At 41.9% G+C, this 14,185-nt stretch overlaps 1 protein-coding gene across 7 annotated transcripts in view; it reads left to right on the top strand.

The window, feature by feature from the left end:
- AIG1 (androgen induced 1) overlaps window positions 1–14,185 on the top strand; it is a 124,568-nt gene that overhangs the window by 100,122 nt on the left and 10,261 nt on the right. For 6 of the 7 annotated variants that reach the window (XM_030022280.2, XM_030022283.2, XM_030022281.2 and 3 more), the window contains one exon: window positions 10,654–10,769. In XM_030022280.2, coding sequence (XP_029878140.1) covers window positions 10,654–10,769 — 116 coding nt within the window. Of the gene's footprint in view, window positions 1–10,653; window positions 10,770–14,185 lie in introns of those variants that run through there. The other variant, XR_005932958.1, reaches the window with a different exon arrangement.

The following is a 14,185-nucleotide window of genomic DNA, read 5'->3' as shown; positions in this document are numbered from 1 at the left end:
TCAAAGTCTAAAAAAGTAAGGAAATGTGAAAGATAAATCTGTACAGCAGCGTTAATGTCAGTTTTATTTACATCCTCTATTTTACAGTATTCAGTAAATATGTACAGAAATACATTTACAGATTATGATATCAATGTCCACATTTACTGAGAAAATCAGGTAAATAGAAGTGTGTTCTATGTAAGGAATGTGGTTGAATTTTGCTCTAAAAGAAAACATTTCTTATTTGCTGACATTTGATACTATACAGTATAATCTCGAGTTACATGTTGTGTAGTTTGTCTTCAGCTCTTGTCACTTGGCAGGGATGGTTCACAGAAGACATTAAAGCCTTAGTTCAAGCATGGATGAAAGGCAAGACACCTGCCAGTCTCTGAATACATTCCTCTTCCCCGACCCTTCTTCCCAAATGTGTACCTTTTCATGCTTGTCTAAACCACACTTTAGGCTTGCAGCATATTTGTATTTTAGAAAGATGTGACGTTATCGGGATTCATACGTATTTAAGAACAAGGGCAGTTACTTTCTTGCATACTATACTGGTTAACACTGAGATCTTTCTCAGTCTAAGCATGTATACATGTGATTTAATGCGAATCCATTTGTAAAAAGTATGCCACCCTCTTGAGACCCTTGTATTTATCTGCTTTCAATTACATTTGAAGTATTCAGAAAGTCTCCCATACTAATCCCATCCAAGTTGGAAGCCACATAGTTCATGCATGAGACTGTCAAACATGAGTAGTTGCAGATGTCAGTGCACCAGTGGCAGGAATCCAGGAAGATAGATCAAGGCTTAGTCACTGAAAAATAAACGCCAGCACATCTCAGATACATAGCATTGTAGCACCTCATGAGGAAAACGTGTCGTGACAGGAAATCAATAACCTCTTGGAGGTGATCTGTTTTTGAAATATTCTTGATTAATTATGCCAGGGTGTGTTTGGCAACTTTGCCTGATCCAGCATTAACGTAATGCTTTTTGCATGAAGCACTATTGTAACTAGTCTCATAAGTCAAATCTGATGGTTCAAGTCAGGTTTTAAAGGGTCAGGTTATAGATTTTGTAATGTCTTTGTGTCCGACATTGCTGCCTTTACTATGGTGTGTAAGCTTTTGCTATCAATCAAAATAACAATTGTTTTAACATGAACAATAGCATTTAGAACTAATTGTATCTGAAGTGGAATGAGTCTCCTAAATAAAGTATGTCATATAGTGGGTAAAACAAGTAGGGAATGTCAGTGTGTTTTAGTGACAGAAGACCTTAGTTCAGGATGTTCCCCAGGCTTGTTTGCTTATGTGCCTTCTTTGCAGAGGAGAAGCAGCTCTAGGAGACACACAAGCAGGGCTCCACCTCTGTCTTTCTTCCCCTGCCTTCCTGCACAAACTTATTTTCCCCCTCAACAAGTTTTCCAACCATACCTGCTGCCCCATCTGTTCCTCAACAAATGCAGGACCCCAGCCCATGCCTCCTGCCTTCAGTATGCCCCCACTACAATCCCTCTCTTCCCCGCACCCGAGCACATGCTACTGCCTTACTCACCCACTGAAAGCACATCACTCCTGATCTTACTAATCTTGTGGCACCTCTAGACCCTGCCTTGGCCTGGCTTCTGTATCCTGAGCACAGAGTGCAAGACCAGCAGCGGTTTTTTCCTGCAGCAGGTGCCATCAGCAAAGCTGAGTGTGGAGCTGAGAGCTGCTTTGGTGCCTGGGCGCAGCTTGTCACCGGTCATCAGGTCACTCGGCAGTAGCTGCTGGTGTCCAGCCACTGCGGCACAGCTTAGCCCTCCGCCGTTGCACAGGCTGGAGGAACGCGGAGCTGATGTTAGTGCAGTGCTTTGGCCAGGGGCGCGTGCACCGTAGCTTGAGAAGCTCTTCCCTCATGCACCTCTGCCTCGCATTGGAGTGTGTGCTATTTGGAAGACCCAGGGCAATGCACGTCAGGCAAAACTGGTTACAGACAGATCGCTGGGTGCAGTAATGAGACCACTCTCACGTTGGTCTGGTACTGGTTTCTGTAATACGAGAACAAAAAAGCTTAGGAGGTTACATCCTCTAGAGTTATTTATTAAAGGAGTTTGCATGTATAATAGAAAGAAATAATTAAATAAAGATAATGACAATGTCTGTGAGATAAATTGTTTGAACCAAGTTGCAGATAGTTGCAGTCACCATGTGATAGACCAAAGTTTGACCTTTGGATACCTCAGCTGCACAACACCCAATAAATCCACCTCCTCAGTAACCACTTCCAAGATTTTAAATTTCCGAATAGCATCAAAGAGCCACCATTTGAAAAAGAAACTGCCAAATAATGGTTTCTTGATTTTCCCAAATGTGGAATTTCTTTCCCCAAATTATACTGGCCCAAAGCCCAGGACAAGCAATATTAAGTCCTGGACCAGTGACAGAATCAGAGTCCAACGTCTTCAGGTTAGAAAGAGGATACTTTGGCTATCATGAAGCCAAAAATACCCTTCTGTGAAAGGCTTATTGCTAGCCCTGGGAGATTGCCAGATATTAGAATTTAACATGGTACATTTTATGTACAGATAAACTTTTCAAGTCAGTTAAAGAGATTTAGAAAACATATTGATACAAATTATTTTCTCCTTTTGAGGCCAGTACAATTAGACTCATGATATGGAAGGAGTTGGCTTTTCAAGGAGAGGAATACTCTTTTCCATATGAGTAAAATTGTTTTAAATCATTGCTAAAATACATCTGCAAGCTTCCTTTAGTGATTTTTGTGCTAGGAATACATAAGGCTCAATGACTTTACTAGCACTTTTTGAGCATGACCTGCATGAACAGTCAACATTCATTCATGCAAATTAAATCTCGGTGATACATGTAAGTGTGTGTGCGTGCGTCTGTGTGTGTGTGTGTATAAACATTGATTTTAAGGATAATTGTAAGAGACAAGAATATATTTCTTGGCCTAGATAAACTTTTTTGCAAATAGTAGTTTAAGAAATTCTAGGGCAAGTGGTTTAACTGGTAAGAGGCAAATAAGCTGAACAAAATACATAGAAAAACTACTTTGCATAACATTGCAATTAATGAGTGATCCTTGCACAGGGTGTATGTGTGTGTATGTTCCACATTGTTAGTGGTGTGTTTTTTCTAAGGATTTTGTGGCAAAAATAAGGACTTGAGGTTGAAAATAAATTGGGGTTTGCAGGGTTTGCTCACCTGTGGCTGAGTGCACAGAACCTGGGCTTTGTTGATTCTCTTGTATTTTAAAAGTCTCCTAATGGTAGTGCAGTGCATGCTGTCGGGAGCTGACTGGGGAGTTTGGGCATGGCATGGAAGGAACAAAAAGCCTAGTTAAGGGATCCCAGCCAAAGGAGAGAGGTGACTTATGTGACATTGCACTTTGCATGTGTTTAATGATATCTGGATACATGACATGCATTAAAAGTAGTTACATTGAATTATACAGTTAAAGAAAATTAAACATGTAGCAATGCTGTTCCATTTGGCAACGTGGCACTGGTTTTGCACAGTTTTGCTATATCCGATGTGCTGTGTCCAGTCCCGTCCTGTCCCTGCCATCATCTTGTTTCAAATCCAAGTGACCTAGATTTAGATGTGTCAAGTTAAGGCATTACCTGTGCCTGCCAAACATACTGATAGATGTGAAGGGAGGACCTGTGGTGACTGAAGGAGGCCCAGACAAAAGTCAGGATGCGTCACCCTGGGAGCTACTGAATCAGGGCCAGGAGGGCACGGAGGGGTCACTTGGGCTGGTAGGATGGGAGCTGCAAGGAAGCAGCTTGAAGCAGCAGGAGCTGAGATGGGAGAGAGACAGACAGCACAGAGGCAGGCAACTGAAGAAGCCTCCAAACACAGAGGGGAACCAGGACAGAGGGTTGATCAAGGTAACAACTGAGAGATGCTGAAAGGGCCAAGATGTCTCAGAGCTATAAACTTGAATGAGTAGATTGGCTTTCATACCAAATTTTTGTTACTTCTTTATACGTGCTTGCTCATCTTAGGCTGACACCCAGGAATGGAACTGAGGAATACAATGCGGTTCTCCATTCCTCCGTAGCTACCCTACATGACCTTGAGTGAGGCATGCCATCTCCATCTTGCCCCCCTGTAAAATGGGGATAGGATATAATGCCCCTACAGATCAGGGCTGCTGTGAGGGTGTGTTTAGTAATGCTTTTGAGGTGCTGAAGTGCTTCAGTGATTGGCACTGTGGAAGTTCTATAAACACCTATATATAACCTCCCTGACACTAGTACAGTCATAGGAGTGAGATCAGATTGACACTGCTATTTCAATATATAGTATGGACTGCATAGAAAACAATGAGAACAAATCTGTCAACATTAGGTATGCAGGGAGAAAGAGACAGAATTTCTGTTAAGTCAGATATGCCATGTCCACTGTATTTATCTACAGAAAAGAGGAAAAGAGGGGATAACATTAAAGAGGAAGTGTTAATTCTCTTTTGAAAGAACACTACACTCTTATATTGATTGAAAATGGTTATCTCTGGCTCTTGTGTGTTTTGTGGCATTACAGGGTATTGGTCTTTGTTTAGATCATACAATACTTCTTCCTCCCTCCAACCTACAATAACAATTAATGAGCTGTCTGTGGCTGCCTTGGAGTGCATCCTGCGCATCAGCATGTCTCAGTTAATAGTCATAATTTCTCATTTGTAAGAGGAAAAGTGCTACCAGCGCTTTCAGTCTCAGAAGGGCTCAGACTCACTCAAGGATTCCAATTTATTATGCACCCAGCTCTGATATCCTGCTGCTCTCTTTATGGATTAGGCTGCCTCGGTGGAAGGTATCATCCTTCAGATGACACATAAATACTCTCTTGCCAGCTGTTCCTTTCTGAGAAGTTTCTCAACGAGTAAATCATAATCGTGCCTCTTGTTTTACTTGTTTCTGATCTGATTCTCCATGTTACTTTGCTAGGAGCATGTAGAAAATGCAGCTTTATTACTGCTGTTACTCTACAAATGGCGCTGACTACAACTGTAGGGATTTTTAGGTCTATTAGTATTGGTTTCTAAGGTGAATACACCGGTAGTGATTTTAAATTAAGATTTTAAATTAATGGGCATAGGCAATTTTGCTGGTCGTTTCTGTAAAACCTTTAATCTCAAGGTGCTGCACAAACCCCTGAGAGGTAAGAAAGAAGGAGATGTAGACAGATCGCTTCATGCATTCTGACATGCAGCCACTGTTTAACAACACGTAATCTGGTTGTGAGTTCAGAACAAAAAAAAGAGAAGGGTAGCATCCCACTGATGGAAACTGGATTTTATAGAGGAATTTAGAAAGACAGAAAGCAGAGGCAGCCAGCAGACACAGCAGTTTGCACAGCAGTTCGTGCAGCAGGGTGTAAAGAAGGGGGCCTCCGTCAAATTCGTACCAGCGTAAGTCTTGGGGGCGGTGGTGGTGCGCTGCAGGGTAGTTTCCCAGCAGATGTTAGAGCAGCTGTCCCTGCCAGGGCAGAGGCTTTGACGCGGACGCAGCTTTGGGTGGCAGATGCAGCCCTCCAGGTCTTGGGCTGCACAAGTTCTGTGGGTGAAGACCCATCTGCAGCCTCCTTGTTCCAGGGAGCACCAGCACTTCCAGGAGGCTCCCAGTCCTATCAGTTAAAGTGTTGGTGACATCAAAGCTGCAAGGCCTCCTTTCTTGTCACTGGGCTTCCGCTGACTCTTAAGATTGCAGGCCGAATGTCACGCTGAAGCGCTCTCAGTAGAGGTCCACGGTATTTCCATTGAACTAAAATGTCCTATACCCTGTAGTTTTTAGTCTGATCAAACTGAGTAACAAGTTGCAGTCTTCTGTTGGTCGAAGTGAATTATAATCACAATTTACGTGATCGCCAAATGGTTTCACAATCGCTGCAGGACTTCTGCGTACTGACTGGGCATCTGAGAAAGCAGATGCTTTTTTAGAGGGAACTCCTTGTCGTAAAGGTAGTTCTGGACAGTCTCTGCAGATCAGGACTGGGTGACTTGGGAAGACAGCACTGCCATGTTTGTGCTAAGGACAGAAGATACCTACACAAAGCTGTCAGTTTAGCACCTTTTGAAAAGCTTTAACGTTACCTTTAAAACACAGTTAAGGGAAGAGAAAAGGCCAAGCAAGGTATTGATGAAAACAGTGTTAAAAAAAGCAGCACTTACTGGTTGGCAGATAAAATACATAATCAGGCTTTCAAGAATGAGCACTTAATTTGCCTAAAGACTATTACAGAACTCATTCTTAATGTACCTGATTTGCATAAAATCTTTTTTTCCAACTACCTGTTGCAGCACACAACTAAAATGGGGAAGTACAGTCCTCCATCAAAGCTCAACTTGTCAAGCCAACGCTGCAGATGTGCTGCCTATTTGTAATGTGATTTTCCAGTCTCAAATATCATTAGGCACATACATACCATGTGGGAGGTGGTGTGTATTTTAAAAATATCTTTTAAAGAGTCATTAATGAGCAGAGTTTCTCTCCGGAAGCAGGGCAGTGGTTCTAGGAATTAATTCACCTGCAGCTCTCGGGGTGGCTTTTTTTGCACTGTGGGCTAATTCATCTTCACTCAGAGGTTGCTCCTTTAGTCTCCCGAGTGTTTTCTGGATCAAATTCTCCATATGATAACCTTCCTGCAAATTCCACCCAAGCTCCGCATGTCAGGCTGGTTTCTCTCTGTTTTCATGCATCGTTACCAGTAGTTGAAGATTCAGCAAGCCAAATTTCTTCCCCACTTGTAGGTGATAGGACCTTGGGAAGAAGCACCATGTGGTGGACACAAAATGGGGAGGAAATTGCAGCTTCCTGCTCTGCAGAGACCAGCACTTGCTAGCAGACCTAGCAAGCATAAAGATCTGTCAAAGCTCCCTTCCCCGCTGCGGGGATAGACAATGATGGGGCACAAGGGCTCTGAGCAGGGCAATGCTGCGGCCAGGTAAAGGGGTCTTACGGCCACGCTTCAACTCACAAGGCAGACTTGGCAGATGGATCCTTCAGAGAGGGCTTAAAAATGGGTCTAAGGGTCACTGCCTTGGCACTGTAGAGAAAAAGTGGTTTGTGGCTGGGAGGGCACCTCGGCAGGTAGCACCGCAGTCGTGGCAGGAGAAGCTGACAGGGCACATTTTCTTGCAAGTAGATATAGTTACTGAGCCCAAGCTAAGAGCTCAGCTTAACGATAGGGTTCGTTAGCTCCCTCACTGCTGTCCTGGCAGGGCTGGGGGCTACCATGAGCCTGCGGTCACCCCAGGGCGCACATGCAGCGAGTGTCGCCCTCCTGGATGATGGAGATGGTGCTCCCTGACGTACCCACTAGTGTAAGCACAGTCATACATGCAAAACTGTCTCACAGGAGCAGCTGATGTCAGTGGGAGCAGAATTAAATGTCCAGGTAAAAATGCAGCTTTGCTTGTGAATACTTAGTCCATAATAAAAGTGCCTTATCAATATAGCACTGATTACTAGTGCTGGCATAGTTTACTACTATTATAATACTGTATTAGTCATTATACTCTAATTATAAATTTGCCCTTTTCTTAAAGACTTTAAATTGTGCAAAATAACAACTACTGGAAAGCTGTTACAGCAGCTAATCATCCTTACCATTTAAACCTCCTTGTTATTTGAACTTCCTCATTCCTTAGTCTTCTCTCAAGTAAGCCCCTGGAGATACTTCAACAAACAAGGTGAGAAATGTTGTGCTGTCCTCCAGCCTGCCAGTAGGTAAAAGGGATCAGTCCCAGCAGCACCAGTTGGGCACCTTTATTCAGCACGGTGTGATCTTTACCAAACAGGTCAAGGACGCATCAATGGTATTTTCTCTCTAAGCCTCAGATTCCCATTGGCCCAAGTTTATTCAGAAATCAGGTGGCAAAAAACGTTAGAGGGCATGAAATTTCTGGCCTCCTCCAACATCCCAGCCCTGATGGATCCCACTCCAAGCCCATTTGACCCCTGCTCACCTTCACTAGACTTGAGTCCGGGTGCCAGTCTGATTCAAATTTGTATTTATAGCTCCAGAGTTTTAATTGGCACTGTTTGACAGAAGGTATCCCTGCCTACAAAATTTCATGGTTTTTAAATTAAGGGTTTTGGAGGGGCTGAAATGTAGGAAAGGGAAATTTTATCTTGGTTGTAGTTTGGGTAAAGATCTGAAACAGCTTTTTAGAGTGGCAGTTTCACTAGAACATTTTAAACGAAAGTTCATACTCTGGATTTGTAAAACTGCAGCGTTTGCAGGTAGCGTCGACATTTGCTATAACAGAGTAAGATTAAAGGTACATGTCTCATTTTCTGCTTATATTTTAATTGCACTGTACTTTTAACAGGATTTTGTACACAAACTCTTTAGTGATACAGCTCATTACCCTCTCCCCCCACCTCTTACCTTTAGAAAAGAGCAGAAGGGAGAATTTAGGAAAATAATGGCCTATTTTATTATATAACCACAGGAATTGGGAGGAGGGAAAGGAGAAGAGGACTCTAGATTAAGGGTTGATTGCTGAAATTATTTTAACTACTTTTTAATTGGCAAGCTGTTGAGTTGTTATCATCAATGAAGAGTGCATCAACAAGCAGTATCTAAAGCGGTAAACATTTCAATTGAGAAATGGAGCTCACAAGCTCTGTAACCATCATCCATATAGTGAAGAGTTAAGACTAAGTGACTGGATTGCAAGAATACATTGTACAAGGAATATCAAGGGTGGGTTTTGGAGTTAGTAGTCTTCATTGTCTTCTGTTTTTTTCTCTGAAGAGGTTATGGAGGCAGGGCAGGAGGCATTTGCACAGCCTCCAGGTACCCTGCTTAGGGGGCTGTGCAGAGTGAGGTACTGATCTCTGTTTGAAGATCTTTTCCATACAGATGCAAGACGTACACGTGACTCTCCAGGGCTTGCTTTGCTGTCAGTCCCTGTTAATGGACTCTGAAAGTCCTGTGCAGTTTATAGACCTCTCATCTAATAGTGGGCACCTCTATCGCAGACCACATGTGAAACATCTTTGCATTCCCTTGATGCTGATTTGTACTGTTTAAAGGGGTGGGGGCAGAACAAGTTGTTAAAAGATGAAGAAATTGAAAGCTCCCCTAACTGCTGTATTATCCACCTGACATTCTCCAAATGCTAGTCATTAATTACTAATGCCTTGAAAATCAGAGCAGTTATGCGATTCAAATTATGTTACATCTCTGAGCCAGAGCATTTCCATTATCTTATCATTTCCCATTCAAACAATTCTTCCTTCTCCACAGTTGTTAAAGGCTCAGACCCTACTCTGTTTTCTCTTATTTGGACCTGTTATCCATGCAAGGATATTTCTACTCCATGCCTGCCCTGTCTTCATGCTGGTGAAAATCAGTGTGGGTTTACAGCATAATTATTACAAAGTTAAAAATCCGGCCCTCCAGATCCCCCCAGAACTGCATGTGCGCATCTGATGGCAGAATGTGGCCAACATAAGCCATAACCTTCTTTTCCAGTAGGTGATCAAATGCTTGGGGAGGGATTGAACCTGGTTTAGGGCTTAGGCTGCTCTTGCAGTCTTTGCACCTGCAGACCTCCCTGTGGACTGGGCAGGAGAGTTCACGGTCACAGTCACACCAAGCCCCAGAGCCAAGCTCTCAGCCAAAGTAATTCCCTTTAGACACTAGCGATAACTTGGCCTCATGGTGGCAAGGCAGGGTATGTTTCTGGAGTCACCAATAATGCTGGTCCTAGGTGAGCTGTGTGTTCAGAAATGATGGGGTTTATTTCCTGGCACATTTGTTCTTTGCTTATGTATATTTTCATGCCTGCCAGCACTCTGAAATCTAGACATCGAGTGTTGGGGGCAGGCTAGATGCAATTTTTCATGCTGCTGACATTAATTGGATGAACAGACCTTCTCAGAAGGGGCAGTGTAGGAAATGTGTATGGAAAAATGACAAAATAAGGAGTTTCACAGCTAAATAAAGACAAGTGGCTGAAAATGGTTTTTACAGCTTTGGCTTTCGTATGCTTCATTTGGGAATCTCAAACCATTTTGCACAACAACTACCAAATTAAGATTCACAACACCTTTCTGGAGAAGATAATTGCTCCTGTCTTACAGATGGAGGAACAGAGGTATTGAGGCTATCATTTGAAAATATGTCCCCTGTTTTCAAGTCCGCAGATTGAGATACATTTAAACCTAATTCTCAGAAGCATTAAATACCTCCATTTATATTCATTCATTTGGCATTGTTTGTGCTTAGAGTCTCTGAAAATCAGATGCATTGCCTCCTAACTTGAACGGTCAAAATAACCGAGGTGATGTGGCAAAGATCACAGGGCAACTGCAAGGCCAAACTGGGACTGGGACCCGTGTCCCCTCATGCCACATCCCCTTTTTACTTACTGAGTATCTGCCTTGGATTCCTGGACAAAAAGAAAAGCACGTTCTGCTCACTCAGTTTTCCTTTGCTCTCTTGAACAATTGGATGTTATAGTGACAATATTGTTTGGGTTATTGATCAACTATAGAGTCGTTTTACCTTTTCTTTCTAACCATCAAGAAATTGTCTTCAGGTTTTTGTCATTAAGTTTCTTATTGTAGAACTAGCATGGAAATGCAGTGAGAATCATTTGTATCACCTGTTTTTCCCCCGTTGTTTTGTTTTTTTCAGCATACAACAGTTTTGCCCTTTGTATTAATCGAGATGAGAACAACACATCATCAGTATCCCAGCAGGAGCTGTGGACTGGCTGCAGTATGCACCTTCGCTGTTGGCTATATTTTATGGTAAGGGCTGTACATGCTGTGTTTTCATATTGTATTGGGGGTTTTGTACTGCTAAATTTGGACACATATTTCATTATGGATATAATCGCTAACAGATTCACGCTGCATGCCTCGTTTGGTCCAAGACCTGGGCTTTGTCTGGTTTCCCCAGATGCTTATATTTTTAGAAAGTATACGCCAAACCTCACACAACAGGAATTTGTTGAACAATCCCATGTAAGCAGTGGTCTTTCCAAGGGTACATTTTTCAACCTTTTTTCAAGCTAAATGTTTTTCTTGGACCTTAGTTTTATTGCTTAGGGTTTTTGTTCTATCAAATAAAATTGAGAATAGGCAAATGATTTCCTGCATCAGTATTTAAGCGGCAACAGAAAAGATAGAACACTGTCTTTTTTCTTTACTAGTTCATAAATTCTTTCTGTAAAATTGATTTCAGAATAAGCCAGTAATCCAAACACTCTGAAGTTTGTTTTAAAAAATGCAAATATTTGTGAAAAATTAAACTAAAACAGAAATAACTTTTCTTACACAACATTAAATTAAGTCTTTGGGCAGTTTCTATTCAAGCACCTGACTTATATGACAGAGCTTATTTACTTTGGTCATTCTAGCATTTTATTTTTCACTAAACCTTTGTTTTATTTACAATGATCCTTTGATACCATATATCCTTTATCCTTAATGCAAACATTTGATGACCCCCTGTTTACTTCCCATATTCTTTCTTCTCACCCTTCCCTCAGCTAAGAGACTGTTTTCCAAAATTGTGGATAATACTGCTTTTTCCACCAGTCAAGTGCTTTTTCCACCAGTCAAGTAAGATAAAACTAATGAGAGAGGAACACAGGCTCAAGGCAGTACTGTCATACTGCTTCAGCTATGCAGCTTGCCCCTTTGGTCCAATGAAAGAAAGGCCATTATTCATACACATCCACGCTCACTGACTGATCATAAAATTCTAGTAATCCAGCTGAAGTGGGGTGTTGTGTCCCAGGACAACAGTCGCATTCTGCCATTTGCTTTTATAAACATACATATCCTTCTTAAAAAAGAATAATATTTGTAATTGTAAGATAAGGACAGCCACATGCAAAAAGGCACGTAATGAGTTCTTCAGGAGAAAGTTATTACTTTGTTTTAACCCATTATGATAATGCATAACTGAGATATTTCTTGACCTTCCTCTGAAGGGTGCCTAGAGACAGGTTGGCAGAGTTACTATACCTGTGATCTGACCTCCTATGGCAACTCCTGTTTTCTCAAAATCATCTGAGTAGACACATGCAGTAGTATTCAATAGGAATAGAAAATTGAAACAATCCAGTTCTGCAAGTGAAATAAAACCAGAGGTGTCTTAAAATCTTTTAAGAATCTGTTACAGTATCAGTGTAATACTCACATGGCTTGATCCTGCTTACTAGAGTGCATCAACATCCTACAGCTACAAGTACAAGGTAAAAGGAAATTGTAGGACAAGTAAAGCAGGGGAAGAAGATTCTGCATTAAGAAATTAACTGCTAAACAGATACCCACTTAGAGCCTGTGATGGTCTCCCTTTGCTTTTGCTGTTTATTGATTTTGCCTACACGTACATTATTTCCAAAATGGATGGGGCTACTCACAAGTGACTTACCTTCTTCCAAGTTGTGATTTCTCTAAAGATGGTCTGAGACAATTGCTTATTCAGCCTAAAGGTCATCCTGCAAAATTCTGCACTTGTCCCTCTACTCTTATGAAACAAGGTCCTTGGGGAAGACTGGAGGCAGACACAAGCTACACTGTGTCATCATCTGCAAGTTCTGCATGTCTTCAGCCTGCAAGTGTTATTGAAGCCTCTATCCAAGATTTGGTTGAGGCTGCAATCCAGATCTTGGCTCGATGATATCAATACAATGTATCTCACATTCACAGGTTGGGGAAATCTACCAGAAAGTATGAAAAGTGAGGGGTTTTCATCTCTTTCACCCAGAGTGTGCCTACCTTTCACAGCTGAGGTCCACTGTCTTCCTGCTGCTAAGTGACCACATTGAAGTAGAGACCTTAATCACATAGAACGTTTGGAATTACTTAATTCAGATTTTCTGCCATTGTTGGCATACCATTTAGACCCCTCAAGGTTAGCACAGTGCATTAAAATTAGACTACACCTGCAAATGACCTAGTTACATACAGCCTGGTGGAACTTCCTTCCTTTGTACCTTTGGTTGTCCATGGGTCCCCTGCTGGGGCTTAGTTCTTGGTTTGGTTTTTTACCTAGAAGTTAGGGGTCTGCCACTTGAGAATTTGTCCTTCTCCCTATGTCATTCTTCCCTCAGCAGAAATGTTTTCACTGCACCCCTCTCAGTGTAAAGTGGAGACAGTTGCTAATCAGATGTTCTCTATGTTTTGCCCTTGAATTTTGAACTCTTTCCCCACCTCAGCTGAAACCTTCTTGCCATCCTACATGATTTATGTATCATGTCTCACTTTGTACTGTAAAGGAGCATACAGAAGGATATTGTTTAGGTTTGATTCTGTTCATGCGTTTTTTTCAACTCTAAGTAGAGGAAAGCTTCTGTTTCATTTCGTATGTAACTGAATCTTTCACATGTGAAAGAGACAGTGGAATAGCAAGCTTCTATTATATATATTTGATAAATGAGAAAACAGGCAAACAATTCTGAATAGAATCACTGAAGTTGGAAGAACATAGCTAAATAACTTGCTATCTCCTGAGCATTATTCAGAGACATGTTATCTGAAAAGCATCCTTTCTTGAAGAGTAAAACCATTTTCTATTTTTCTTTCTTCTTTTTGCATTCTGTCCCTTCAGTCAGAGAGCATTTGAGTAGGCACACTTAGCTCATGCGTTCTCTATGAGGGGGAGCTCTCCCTTGCTCTTAAGAAACTGTGCCCAGGAAGAAGTTCACAGACTTGCATTGCCTGTTGCAGACCATACATGGACTTTCACAATCAAGGCCATGGGATAAGACGGGAAAGGCCAATTGGCTTTATTTAGCACGGCTTGAAAAGGTCACAATTTGTATTGAATTGTTAAATCTAGACAGTGCTAAGAAAACCCAAGAGCTTGCCAGTACTACCAGAAAATACTGCCAATGGGTGTATGGAGTTGGTTGTCAAGGAACAGAAAAGAGCCAGAAATGTGTTGCTCCTTGTAATAAGAATGACCTCATGGTAACTAATATCAGAGCCTAATATGTCCCTAAAATAAACTGAGACAAATACATTTATTTAAAATGGTCGTCTTGTTCCCTCTGCTTTTGAGCACTTGGGGATGCCAAAAAACAGACCCTAAGAACCTGACTCCACTGCTCTAGTCATGCTGGGCTATGTTTGGGAGCAAAAGACTTGATCTGCTCTCTTACTGCTATCTCAAATCCACTAGGAGCTGCCTCCACATGTGCCAAGCTTGGGCT

The sequence above is a fragment of the Aquila chrysaetos genome, chromosome 8, assembly GCF_900496995.4.
Source record: "Aquila chrysaetos chrysaetos chromosome 8, bAquChr1.4, whole genome shotgun sequence".
NCBI classification, from domain to species: Eukaryota; Metazoa; Chordata; class Aves; order Accipitriformes; family Accipitridae; genus Aquila; species Aquila chrysaetos.
This window is presented reverse-complemented; position numbering and strand designations above follow the sequence as displayed.